At 37.8% G+C, this 13,604-nt stretch overlaps 1 protein-coding gene across 16 annotated transcripts in view; it reads right to left on the bottom strand.

The window, feature by feature from the left end:
- mast4 (microtubule associated serine/threonine kinase family member 4) overlaps window positions 1-13,604 on the bottom strand; it is a 101,389-nt gene that overhangs the window by 26,067 nt on the left and 61,718 nt on the right. For 9 of the 16 annotated variants that reach the window (XM_039780537.1, XM_039780535.1, XM_039780544.1 and 6 more), the window contains 9 exons: window positions 8,286-8,374; window positions 3,866-3,935; window positions 3,563-3,583; window positions 3,062-3,140; window positions 2,042-2,196; window positions 1,869-1,944; window positions 1,567-1,776; window positions 732-833; window positions 82-214 (listed from right to left, as the gene is read on the bottom strand). In XM_039780537.1, coding sequence (XP_039636471.1) covers window positions 82-214; window positions 732-833; window positions 1,567-1,776; window positions 1,869-1,944; window positions 2,042-2,196; window positions 3,062-3,140; window positions 3,563-3,583; window positions 3,866-3,935; window positions 8,286-8,374 — 935 coding nt within the window. The remainder of the gene's footprint in view (window positions 1-81; window positions 215-731; window positions 834-1,566; window positions 1,777-1,868; window positions 1,945-2,041; window positions 2,197-3,061; window positions 3,141-3,562; window positions 3,584-3,865; window positions 3,936-8,285; window positions 8,375-13,604) is intronic. The other 7 variants (XM_039780551.1, XM_039780541.1, XM_039780542.1 and 4 more) reach the window with 3 other exon arrangements.

The following is a 13,604-nucleotide window of genomic DNA, read 5'->3' as shown; positions in this document are numbered from 1 at the left end:
TCTTGTTTGAGAGTGCCAGCAGCTCTAACCAGAGTGGTTTGTATTGTATAATCACTGATGAGGACCATAAACTTCCCATACCTTCCAGAGGATCTCTTGTGAGTCCCAGCTGGCTGATGATGTAACGAGGGATGTCCGTTTTGATGCCCTGGCCCTCTTTAGCGTGTCCTTCTGCGGCCTCCAAAAGGTGGTAAAATTCCTCTGGGTCAAACTCCTGAACACACACAGCAGCACACTCCAGTATATAAACATGTTTTAAAAGGAGGTAAACAACAAATCTGTAGTTTTTGTACCAGGACCTGGTGTTTCTGTGGTTTTTACTTGTTTTTTTAGACACACTCACAGATGCCTTTTATAAGTCTTAGTGAGTAGTTTGAAGGTTTGATGAATGATGACATTATCATAGTTTATGTGAATTATACAGTAGGATGTCTAAGGGATCAAGTGGCAGCTCTGCTCAAGGTAGAGAAATACACCTTTGCACTGCTCTAACATTGGCAGGCATGACTACTAGCTATTTTAGTTACACACGTATAAAGAGACATGATAAAATATCAAATTTCTGATCTACTTCCTGTTTAAAAGCACTCACAAAATAGATATCTAAACCTGTAATAAGAATATAAGAATTATATTCAAAAATTAAATACAAAAGATCCATGGCACACTGATAATTACAGGGGTAAACATACAGTAAATTTCAGAAGTTGTTCAGTGACACGAAAACATACCAGGCATTCCAGCAGTCGAGCAGGTCGGGCTATGATGATGAGGATCTTCTTCACCAGCTCTCTGATGAAGTTTACCTCCTCGCTTTCTGATCTCTCTGTGGACTACACAGCAAGATACAAGATCTTGAGAGTTTTTAACATGTTATTGTGGACTGGAAAAATGCAGCATGTTCCTCCTGTATCACAGTTTGTGCCTCTCGTGTATGACTGTCACGTTTGAACTCTAAACATCTGATTTATCCAGTGATCTTTGAAAACCCAGAAGGTCATTTAACAACACTAACTATTCTGAAGTTATTTCTAGAATCCTGAAAGACTCTTTAGACCATCGGGATGATACAATTATTCTGTCTCTGCACTTTTTTTTGACTTAATCTAAGCAAAGATGGTAGCCAGTAATAACATATGCCCTTTCTCAATTTGTACAATGTGAAACAAAATTAAAAAAAAATTGCATCAGTGATATTGATATATATTAACTTTTCTTTCACAAAATGATATTACTATTTTGCTTGTGTATTCCTTAATGAGAAAGTACATTTAACTTCTGGCTACCTGGAGTATAAAACATATTGCAACCTGAGTAAAGTTCAAAACCTTGCAATAGACTAAATATGGTAATAAAAAATTTGGATAGTTATTTTTCCCAATATCAAATGCTTAGCTCTGTGACTCAAATGTAATTTAATACATGAAGCAAAAACTGGGGCTAGGTCCTCCTGCTGTAAAGATCTAAAACGGCACATTTTCAACAGTGTTTCCACAACATGTTCATGCTTTTTTATTGGTGTAATGTCTTTGAAAACATCTCTATGATTTCAGAAGACGTTCTCACCTCCTGAACAAGCCTCTCCAGCTTGTCAGTGAGCTCGCAGAAGTAGCTGGAGGTGATGAGTCCTAGCCGGCTCTTCTCCAGACAGTCACGGGCCAGTTCAATTATCTGGTGGTGGGCAAAGCCGAGCACACCATCTGCCAAAGGGAGGACGCTCTCTGGAGAGTTGCTGCGGATGATGTCCTGAATCCTTTCCTCCATCTGAGCTGTGGCCTGCAGGAAGAAAGGGAAGGTGTCAGTTTGGCAATGCAAAAGATTATTAATGGCCAGACGCAGCTGTAGCAAACACATTTGTGAGTTCTTACTCTAGGAAACCGCTCCTTGTAGACGTGATTCATCATGATAATCTCATGGTCGAAACATGATGGAGATCTTCCAGGGCTGAAATATAAATTGGAGTAAAGTCAGTATCTGAGTGGCAACGATGTCCAACGCATGCATTACTACGTGAGGATGATCTGCAGAGGTAAACAAATACCTGAGACTGCGTGAGCGGGGTCGCATGGCTGTCGCTCTGCGGCATTCATCCCCGGAGATACTCTCAGTGCAGAAGTGCTTGGAGAGAAAGTGCAGTTCATCAGGCGTAGGCTGGAAGGGCAGCTGGTGCAGCTTCTCCTGTGATGAACAGGATGACTGGAAATGAAACACATATATATTCAACATGAAAAGAAAAAAAATAGATGGCATTTTTTTGTGTGGATAAAAAAAAAAACATGAGGTGGCAAGTTTTTCCCAAGTCAAATGGACAGAGACCGATAGCTAGATTTCAAGTACTCTGTTATGTTGATATATTTTGTTCTGTTTAACTGAAACTAGTATTGTGCCCGTTCAAAATGCACCTGTTTGGAACGGGCCGATTGCTTGGCTGCTAAGAAATGGTGGAAGGCAATGAAAATAAAGAGTTTGTCTTTTAGTCAACAATACATTCGGATATCGCCACAGTCAGCATTTAATGACGGCGGTGCTATACTCGTCTCGTCGAGTATTCTGCCGACAGCAATGTTAGCAGCACACTTAATTAACCCGACCCAGGGTGAGTCTGATGAAGACTGCTGTCTTTGCTCGGTCAGCTCCGATAGGTCTTGCATTGCAAGACCTATCGCCACAGCGCTGCGGAGGTCGCTCCGAGATTAAGTTATGTTCTGCCGTCTGTTTAGAAGTAATGAATTTACAGCTCACAGCAACTAAATACAATATAGTGTCTGGCTTTTCTTTGATATTTAGTGTCGGCAAAACGGCTTATTATTGAGTTTCTTCTTAGCAAAATGCTCTTAAGTGAACTTAAGCTGGGCTTTTATTGTGAAGGGCAGACACGGAAGAGCCAGCGTTATGGTAGCACCTTTTTCTTCTCTGAACCTTTTTTAACACAACACAACAGCTGCGATGTTCCTGTAAGCTATCCGCTCGTGCCCCAGGGCAAAGTGAAGAAAAGTTTGGTTGGTAGAGGATGGATTAGGCTGACCTGTTGTGTCAGACTGGGTGAGTGCATGATGCTTACAGAGACGGTGGAGCTGGGCGTGTTGGTTCCATATCCAGAGGATGGAAGGGAGGCCAACGACCAGCGGCGACCATCAGTCCTGTCACACAACAGCAAAGAATGAATTGAATCAATAAATGAACAATTAGTTACGATGCTAGCCAGTGAGAAAAATGTGCTCTGTTCAAAGACAGATTTGCCTTTAGAAACATGAAATATGTATAATTTCCATGTTTGTATTCAAAACATGTAAATTGCCTTCTACAATCCTAATGAAAACATGGTTGTAGATGAATCTTTGCTGTTGTTCAAAATGATTCTATTAGTTACACGACACAGGAAAGCAGAAATGAGAGAAACAAGAACTGAATGTAGAACTGAAACTAGATGCCGGAATTGAAGACTTCTTATGAGACAAACTAATGAAAGGTAGGGAGAGAGAGAGAGAGAGAAATGAACCATGAAGTCATGTGTGATAAATGAAAATTCAAAAAGGTAAATAAAAGCCTGACATGAAGTTACCTGTCTGCTCTGTAGCAATGACTGTGGATTGTAATAAAAATACAATTACATGATATCATGTTGAGAAATGGTATAAAATAAATAACACTGTTGTTTTTGGAAGTAGAAATATACAAAATAAGCTGAATATTTTGAGAAAATATGAAGGCCTTTATTGGCTGACATTGATGAAGGGCTACAACTCGGAGCACAGCATACTCTCTTTTTTATTTTGAATGAATCTTTATCTGATAAGTCTCCCTCTGGTCTTTACTGGCTGATTTGTTCAGCTGCAAATCAAGTAATATTCATGGTTGTGTATACCTTCGTGCAAAGGAGAAATGAGCAGAGGCACTAGGAGAGAAATTTCTAGGACTGTCTTGTGGGCTTGTTCCTGCAAGAAAAACACAACATAAAACAAATTTAAAAATAGGAAAACAACCTGCTAGCAAAACAATTGAATTATTTCAATTTGCAGCCAAAACAAAGACTGATCAACTGCAATAAACCACTGATGGCTGCATTATTATGAATCAGAGTCAACATCTCAAACATGTTTGATGTCTGCTCATTTTTACTTCCCTGAAACACTTCCTTAAAAGATAACTGTATAAAACTCAGTGGGTACATGTATTATCCTGTTTAGGTAATGGCGGAGCTATACAGCTAATTTGAGTAAAAATAAATAGAAGTGCTCCAAAAAGTTTAGAGCTGAGCTGCAATCTAGAGCTCCAACTAAACATTTTCATTATTTATTAGTCTGTAGATATTGTCTTGATTAATCGTTTGGTCTATACAATGTCAGAAAATAGTAACAGAAAATTCCCATCACAATTTCCTAAAGCCCAAGCAGCATACTGAAGAAGGTTTAGAGAACAGTTGCTTCAGTGCTCTGGTTTTGTGAGTTAGAAACAAGGTCAGCAACCAGGAAAACCAAATAGAGCTCATTCCAAAGTATCATTTTCATACAGCATATTCACTAAATGCACAATGTTGTGGACATTTTCTAGAAAACCAGAAAGCCTGTTGTCTTAATGTCAAATATCACCTCTTATCCTACCTTCCATTTGCCAGTAATTGTCAAACAGTATGTTTTAGCGAATTTGTTTTTAAATGCCTCACAGCATGCCAAGATGTGTCTGAATGTCAAATGTGTTGCCTGATGGCAGCGTACAGTGTAGTTTAATTCTCTTCTCACTGATCCTAAACGGTTAAACTTCTGAGACATGTAGTGATAGTTGTAAACCTGGAAAAGGCACAAAATTTATCAAAACTGCGCTGATGTTGCTATAAAAACTCAAGTGCTAGAGAGATTAAAAAAAGGCTGGTATTTGATATGAGTTTTGCTAAAATGCAGGATCAACAGCTTCAACAGTTTATTTAAATTGCACAAGAGTCTCTGCACACGTTACAGGTTAAAATAGAACATTAGAAATACTACAAGACTTTACATGTATAAATACAATAACATACAGGCAGAATCCCAAACATAGAGGCGATAATGTTAATATAAGAACAGAACTTTATTAAAAAAAAAAAAAAAAGAGGAGCTTGATAATAAAATCTTTTAAATCTCCTGTAGGAACCTTCAAATAATCATTATCAAGAGAACATAAAGGACGTTATGGTGTAGTAAGAAGCCAATGCAAAGACATCAGGACAGGTGTTATATGATCAAACTTCTTAGTTTTAGACCCAATGAAGACCTCTTGTTATCATGGGTAGGCCAAAAAAAAAGAACCACTTTGCAGTTGATGCTGGAGATTATAAAAGCATGTACATAACAAGGATTTTGGCATCTGAACTGGATAAAAAGTTGCATATTTTGGCTGTATTATGTCAATGAAAGAACGCAGTTTTCGTTAGGGCTGTATGATATAAGGGAAAATATTGTGATTATTTTGACTGAATGCGATTGCGATATTCACGATATTGAAGAGAATGATAATCATTTTCATTGAATAATCTTAAAATATATATATATTTATATATTTTTAAATGATTATAGTGTAATTTTTGTGAGGATCTGTACCAAGGTTATAATCGTTAACAAAAACGAACGAAATAATGAAAACTAGGTGGGAAAAAACATTTTCGTTAACTGAAATAAAAATAAAAATGAGGCATTAAAAAAAAAACGATAAGTAAACTAAAACTGTAATGTTTGTTTGCAAAACTAACTAAAATAAAATAATCGAGTAAATGTCCTTAGTTTTCATTTGTCAATGTCTTTCACAGAGCAAATAACGTTATATCTCTCAGAGTTGACATTTCCAAACATAGACCTGTTTTATTCAGCCTATGCCAATAGACTGATAGTTTCCGACTGGGAACCCAGAAATTCTGACATTCCACGTCAAATTGAACACAACATGTCCGTGCCCCTCACCCATGCCCTCGCCTGGCATCATGGCGATACCGAAAGTCGGAAGAAAGCGGCAGAGTCCTATTTGATTATGACTGTGTCAGATGAAAGCAAGTGCCTCGCAGTGGAAGGTGGTAAAATAAGTGGACACTTTATTAAAGGGAAAAATTCCACGAATTTGAAAGTACATTTGAGAAGCTCGCACAAGGAGGCTAACCTAGCTTACCTTAACAAGCAGTGACAGGGCAAGGAGAACGTAAAGCCCCCTTTCCCCGAAACAGAAGCTAACACCGGTACAGGGCATGGGTGTATGGGTACAGGGCCAGGCAGCATGACGAAGACAACCGCAGGACAGAGAACACTACAGGCGGGCTTTCACCGGTGACCTGATAGCTGCTGGTTAGTAAATATGCATGAACATTAAAAGCGTGAGGAAGCGTGGGTTAATATGCTTATTGATACTGGGATGTCTAGCTACACAACTGTGGGAGTTGATTGACTTCAACAAGTTTGCAACTTTACTCGAACCAAAGTTCAAAACACCTGTTGATGTATGTCTTCTTTAGTCTATTGGCTATTTAGGTTTTTTCCTGGCACACAACGTTACTAACACATTTTGCACGGACTGCAGCGTCTTGTGTAGACTGTTTACATATTTGTGCTCGTCATCATATGCACATTTTATGTACTGGTGTTATTGTTGAACATGTGAATACATAGTTCTAAAATTGTTTGATGCGTTATTATTACACAATACTTTTTTCTGACCTTTTTGTATCTTGCCCCCAACAAATAACCCATATTACAAAAAGACTAAAACAAATAAAAACTAAACTAAAACTAAGCATTTTCAAAAAATAAAAAATAAAATAAACTAGCAAACCCGCATTAAAAACTAATTAAAACTAAACTGAATTTGAAAACAAAAAGTCAAAATGAAATAAAAATAAAAACTAATGAAAAATGCAAAACTATAATAACCTTTATCTGTACCAAACAAAGATTTTAGTCTGTAGGATAGGACTTGTAGGCTGGGACATCTCTGCAGCACCACGATACTTAATTCAGAATGGTTTGACACATATTTTGCCTTTAACAAATATTGCGACCCCCTGCGATTTGGATATTGCACTAGTCCATATTGCGATTTCGATAAAATAGATATTAATTGTGCAGCCCTAGTTTTCGTAACATACTTGTTATCTACAACTTAAATCTTTAAATATCTATATATGTCACCATGTCCTCCAATAACCATGCAGGACTCCCTCTTTTTAATCAGACATTATCCATAACAATGATAGCGCCACTGACCTGGTTGGTGATGAATGTCACCTATTTGATTGCACCGTAATCTTAAACACAGCCTATTAAAGATGATTACCTCCTCCTTTGGGAGTTAGACTGCACCTGAAGAGACAGACTATCTACTGACTGTTAAGAACTGAGAGGAATAACAGGAAATATGGTTCAAGCTAATGCTGTTTATGAAATTATTCATGATCATGAGCAAAGGTTTGATTGGTTACAGTAGAGTACAGAGCCAAGAACACAATTTGGAAGAAAATCATCAAATCTATGCAGAAACTTTCTTAAATATATTAAAGTATTCAGTGTATATGTACTCAGTTATATGACTTCTGTAAATGGAACTAAAAGGTTTTTTTCTTACCTTTGGTACCAATATTACGACTGAGTCACAGTGTTAGGTCATCCCAGTGCTGAACACATTCATTAGCAGAAACTTGGCTTTCTGAGTCCATATTAAAGACTGGGCCCCTTTTTTTAGGTTGAAGTACAGACCCAACACTGTGAGTTGCGGCTCTAACTTTGCTGACCAATGCCAGGAAATAAAACGCCCAGTGGTAAATGAGGCCTGCCCTCCCTCTGCTCCTGTGCATTTCCTCCCTGCAGGCCACCACTTCCTCACCCAGCACAATCACTGCCCTTCAACTTGCCACTGTACGATTTAATTCTCACCCAAACATCACAGAACTGACCTGACAAAGATTCTGACAATACTATTTTAATGACAACCCTTTAGAGCTTTTCTCTCGGTCATTGTTTTTTGTGCCAGACAAGCCTCAGCATCCTAAGTTTAATTGTTTTTAGCTTTTGTCCATTTGATGATAACAATATCCTAGGAGAGTGCCAGATAAGTGCTGGTTTAAAGCTATGAAGAGGGAAAAAGCAGGAAGATTATATTTCTACTTGCATTTTCTGGTATTTTATATTACATTGGACTGCATTCCTCTTAGAGAACATTGTGAATTAATGGCTCACCCTCTGTGCACTAATCGGTATGTGAGAAAACAACCTGCTGTATAAAGTGTATACACATTCATTAACAGACATGCATGTTACCACACATAGACTTACCTGTAAGAGATGAGAGAGGGGAGTGAGGTCGCTGTAAACCTGAAGACTGACCACTTCCTATCAGGCTTTTTCTGTTGCTCGTTCTGCAACTGTAAAACCACAGAGTCAAATATTAGCAGGGCACTGGACAAAGTAATTACTTATCGCATAGTTACTTATTGACAGCAGGCAACATCTCAATGTGTTCATATTATTGTACTTATTTGATGTTACAATATATATATGCTCCTCATTGTAGTATTTCTATTTTTGTACTTTGGCAAATTTGTCTTAATTTCAACAGAAAATTCTGTTGCTTGTTAAGGCCTTTCTTTGCTTCCATAAATATTATCTCAACACATTTGTGTCAACAGTAACTACATTACATAGTCTGGGAACCAGATGAATCTGCAAGCTCATGTTTTATTTGCTCTGGCAGATGCATCTGGTCCACCCCCCCGTTGAGACAGATTTCCAGCTGACCAGATGCTGGCCGGGCCAATCACAACCGGTTATGGGGCGGGTTTCAGATTATGACAATTTGCAGTCTTTGTGCTCTATGCAAAATACGAGACATGTCATTTTTGGCTTGTGCACCATCGCGCTGGTGACACTACTGCGAGAATGAACATAGCTTAGTCAAGAAGAGCGCCGCTGAGGCATTTTCAAAAACAACCAAGATGGCTGGCGCTGCTGTGAAACTTTCTGTTTAAGTACCATTTTCAAATTCTGGTGGCAAAACCGGCAACACCTGTTCACAGTAAATATTGACGTTACACTATCACAGCTCATATCTGCACACTGTGGTGTGTTTTACATTTGTCTGTCGCTCAGTGCTATGTCACGTTTCGTTGCTCTGATTGGTTGTAGGTCTATCCAATCACGTCCACAGGCATTTTGGTCTCAGCCATTAATTACGCCCATTGGAAATCGAAAATGAACCAAATCAAAAATGCAAGTTAGTCTGGTACCTAACTTGCATTTGTGATTTAGTCTGGCGATTTCAGACTATAAATTACATCTATGATGACAAACGACATTACTGTATCACTTCAGTTTTGCAAAACATTTTTTTTTCTGTGAAACTAAATAAAGAAAAAATATTGACTGCTAAATATTGGCTTTTTTTCCCTTAAGTGCATTTAATAAATTGTTTACACACATTTTTGAGGCATTTTTGCATGCAATGCAAAGAGAGCCCCCTCTACGGCCACCACCTCTTTACACATCCAAATACACTTAATACAAACACTCAATTACATGTATTTCTCACCACATACTCTATTACAATACCAAAAACATGGCTTCTAAGACTCAAGGGTCGACAGTAAATATTGGTGCATACAGTGCCATGAAAACAAGAGACAAGGACATCCTGATTCAGTCACCAAAAGGCACGTTCTCTGTGCAGCATTCAGATTTTTTGTATGTTTTTTGATCATGTTAATGCAGGACTGTGACTCACCAGGAACCACTGTGATCAACAACATGTGACTCATAAATTTAAGCCCATTTTTAACCTTGAGAGAAAAATGAACTATTTTAACAAAAAACGGCAGCTTCGGTGTTCAATGTCCAGATTAGTCGTGGGTTTATACTTTTAAATTAGAGGCAGAACAGTCAGTAGAAACACACAATGCCTGAAAAGCATGAATTCACTTCAAGATCAGAGACTCAATGACATCATGTTACATAACCTCCTCACAGAACTGAACCATTTCCAACAGAATTTTTAAGATGTTATTCAATAATAATTCCATCCTGTGCATAATACAAATACAACAAAAACACATTTACTCTCCAGTTTCTCTCAGTTTGAATATTTAGCTTGTGTGTGTGTGTGTGTGTGTGTGTGTGTGTGTGTGTGTGTGTGTGTGTGTGTGTGTGTGTGTGTGTTCCTGGATTTTACTGCAGCTTTTGATGACCATAGCCATAATAAGAGTATTGTAGTAAGGTAGTATTGTTATTGCCAAGTTTAAATGTTATAGTTTTTCACCTTTGAGTTTCACCTTTGCTCAGATGAAGAGTTACCTCTCTGGCAGAAAACAGCAAGATCATTTCTCGATGGCAGTATAGGTTCAAACAATAAAGTTGTTCTGAATACAAGTGTTACTGGAGTTTTACCTCTTCAGATTTTTCCCTTCTCCATGTACTTTGGAAGTAGGTGTCCCTACAATATAGATTTTTTCTATTAAAAAGAATCTTGCCGTGTTCCACAAGGGGATTTCATACGATGGCGTATTAGGGCGGTTATAAAAACAACAACACACAGTCACAGGTGCAGCTTGCCTGTCTGTGTGTTGAAGGATTGATCACAAAGATTAAATGCAAATGGGCAAAACATTGATACACAAGAGGCTTGTGGATGATTTTTGTGCTCCTGTTGATGTTTATTACCTATGGGCAATTTCCCACAAATTTGATGCATGGATTTAACGACACCAGAAATATCAGCAGACAGAGGGAGAAGCCTTCCTTGTGCCTAATGGCTGAGCAATTAGCCACATAGTGCTGTCTAATCTGATGATAAATAGATGACAAACAAATGTACAGAACTATTAGCCAATCAGTGGTTCCCATGGCTCAGTGCACTTATGATTATAAATACAAGAAGAAGATACAAACTTTTGATGATGCTTGAAGTTGCTGAGAAAATGTCTTGTAATTGAATATATAAGAAAGCAATTACGTTCAAGCAGAAGTCAGCAATATCTGAATTAAAAGTTAAATGTGATGTGATGTACCCAAAGAGAAAGATGATTTGACCTTCTATATAGATATTATAAGATTAGGCTCCTTATGATCACAAAAACCAAATAATCGATTATTTTGCACATTACGTTCTGCAAATAACTCTTATTTGGTCTTGTGTTCTGAATGAAAAAAAAAGTTAAAATTGGAAAAGTATTAAGGGAAATTTCACAGTTCTAGGTAATTTCACGGTTGATTTTAAAAAAAACTTTCACTGTTTTAAAGTTCAATAATTGCAACATCTTACCAAAAGTCAACGAGTAATCGTGGTAAATAATAGTGATGATGTCAATATTGATCAAAAAATGTGTGATTATGATTGTTTTCATAATTGAGCAGCCCTGTAACTAAGGCAAATTTAATGCAAAAGTATTATTCTGTTAATCTTACCATTATCATAACGTGCCAATTTACTGAGTTTTGTAATGTTATAATTTTTCACATATTTCGGCACATCAACTTATACATTTCAGTAGTTACTCTAAAATTTCTCTCACTGCGCACTGTCAAGTATGATCCTATGTTGCACCTGTTGTACCATCACCTACTGAAGGCATGGGCCACTTTGCTTTTACAAGATGTTTTGTTTAGCGTCTAACTTCATGAAAACCACCTGATGACATGTTGAGAGCTGTACTATTAATATTTTCAAACCGTTTTCAGGTCCTCTAATACAACTACTGAGACTGCTGAACTTGTTATTCTTTTGTATAAAAACTTTGTAGTGTGAAAGTCTTGTTTTTACTCTTTGGTAACATTTCTGTGAATGAAACTTACACGCAAAAAGGAGGCAAACACGACACCATCTATGGCAATTATTTTAGGAGCATTTAATCTGCTAATGATTATAGATAGTTTGTCTTTTTAAGAGACTCTGGTGAATCCGACTTGAAACCAAATGAAAATGATTGATACCTGATGATTGAGGTAGCCTAATGTATATGATACAGCAAGGTGTATACCAGGTAACCAATCTCGATGCCTGTTCTAGATGGATTTTAAATTAAACTAATACCTGTTTTCTAAACGAGCGCGCTTCATCAATGGTTTTGTTTTGAAGGAGGAAGTTACTTCACAACAAAAGCATATAGTGCTGAACCAAATTAGAACATTGGTCGAGTCCAATGGCTGAGTCAAGTCCGAGTCCAAATTCCAGTCCGAGACAACAGAAAAGTGTCTCGAGTCCAGACTCAAGTACTACAGCCCTGCTTGAAACCCTTGAACAAGTAAACCTCTCAGAAAAATTAGGAGATTTAGGATAAGAACACAACATGGTTCTTGCATGAAGCCAAATGACTGGCAACAGAATTAACCCACGCTGCACCTAATCAGGGGGGAAACCCTGTTTTGACTGAAATCCAATTCATCCTTGTTTACTCAAGTGGTTTCCCCTGCAATCAAGAGTGTGGACATGAATCATTTATCCTGATGGGGAGGGAGTGAATAATATCTGGTACACAGGTGCTGAGTTAAAGAGGATCACATTTAACGAGATCTATTTATACCCTCTCACTGTGGATTAGGCCAAGAGAATGCCACAATGCTGCCCAATAAATCCTCTTGTTGCTTCACTCTATCACTCCTCATCCCAGTGTTTGTACCATTATAACCCCTATTAGAGAGTGGAGTGCCACTTTAAGACATTAAAATGACTGCTTCTTGATTACTTTGCAAAAAAAGACAGTTACAAGTTATGATAGCACACAGGCCATCTTCTTCACATTTGATGCTGAGGCACCTATGCGGCCAGAAAGGCTGAGTGAGGGGGAAAAAACGTGTCGCTATAGAGAAGCTTTAAAGGAGGGATAAAGAAGCCCTGGGCTTAGATGATAGGGAGAAAGTAGGCCAGTGTTGTAAGCTATACTGCAGATGTGTGAGATTCCTGGAACAGAGCCATAGGAGGGTTTACCAGTCTCGGTTATATGCAAAACCCACAACCTCATCACACCATTGTTGTATTACACATGAAATCTCCACAAGCATAGCTACAGATTCAACGACTAAAAATACTCTATAAAAAGTGCTTCTCAAACTTCACATATCATGGTTAAAATATTTTACAGTACCTTAAAGTTTACATTTATTGCATTTCTACACTGACCTACTTTACTGTAACTTTTTATTATTACAAAGTAATCTCAATCTGTCAAAAACAATTTCTCTTTTTCAGTTTGATTACTTATTTTGGGTACAGGAAGAGGCAAAAATAGATAAAAGCCTTTGATTTACAACTCTCTAAATTCAGATAAATCTCAAATGTCTGATCCTGACCGATGTCAACAAAAAGCCATGATGAATCTTTTTCACTTTTGTGAGTTTTGCTCCCTTGTCAGAGCTGTCAGGTGAGCTGACAAAGCGCAGTGCTGCTCCTCGCTGACAAACACAAATTCAAAGTTACTCATATGACACACACGGCTCTATTAATAGTATTTAAAAACTTGCTGCTTGGGTAAAAGAAGTGCAGCTTTTTTCCCTTGCCACTAAAAACTGATTATCTACATCTTAAGATGTACAGTATTACATATATTTTTAGATTCAGCTTTGACAAATCTCTCTTTTGTTGTTTGTCAGGAGGTTATATTTTCATGT

The sequence above is a fragment of the Perca fluviatilis genome, chromosome 17 (genome assembly GCF_010015445.1).
Source record: "Perca fluviatilis chromosome 17, GENO_Pfluv_1.0, whole genome shotgun sequence".
NCBI classification, from domain to species: domain Eukaryota; kingdom Metazoa; phylum Chordata; class Actinopteri; order Perciformes; family Percidae; genus Perca; species Perca fluviatilis.
This window is presented reverse-complemented; position numbering and strand designations above follow the sequence as displayed.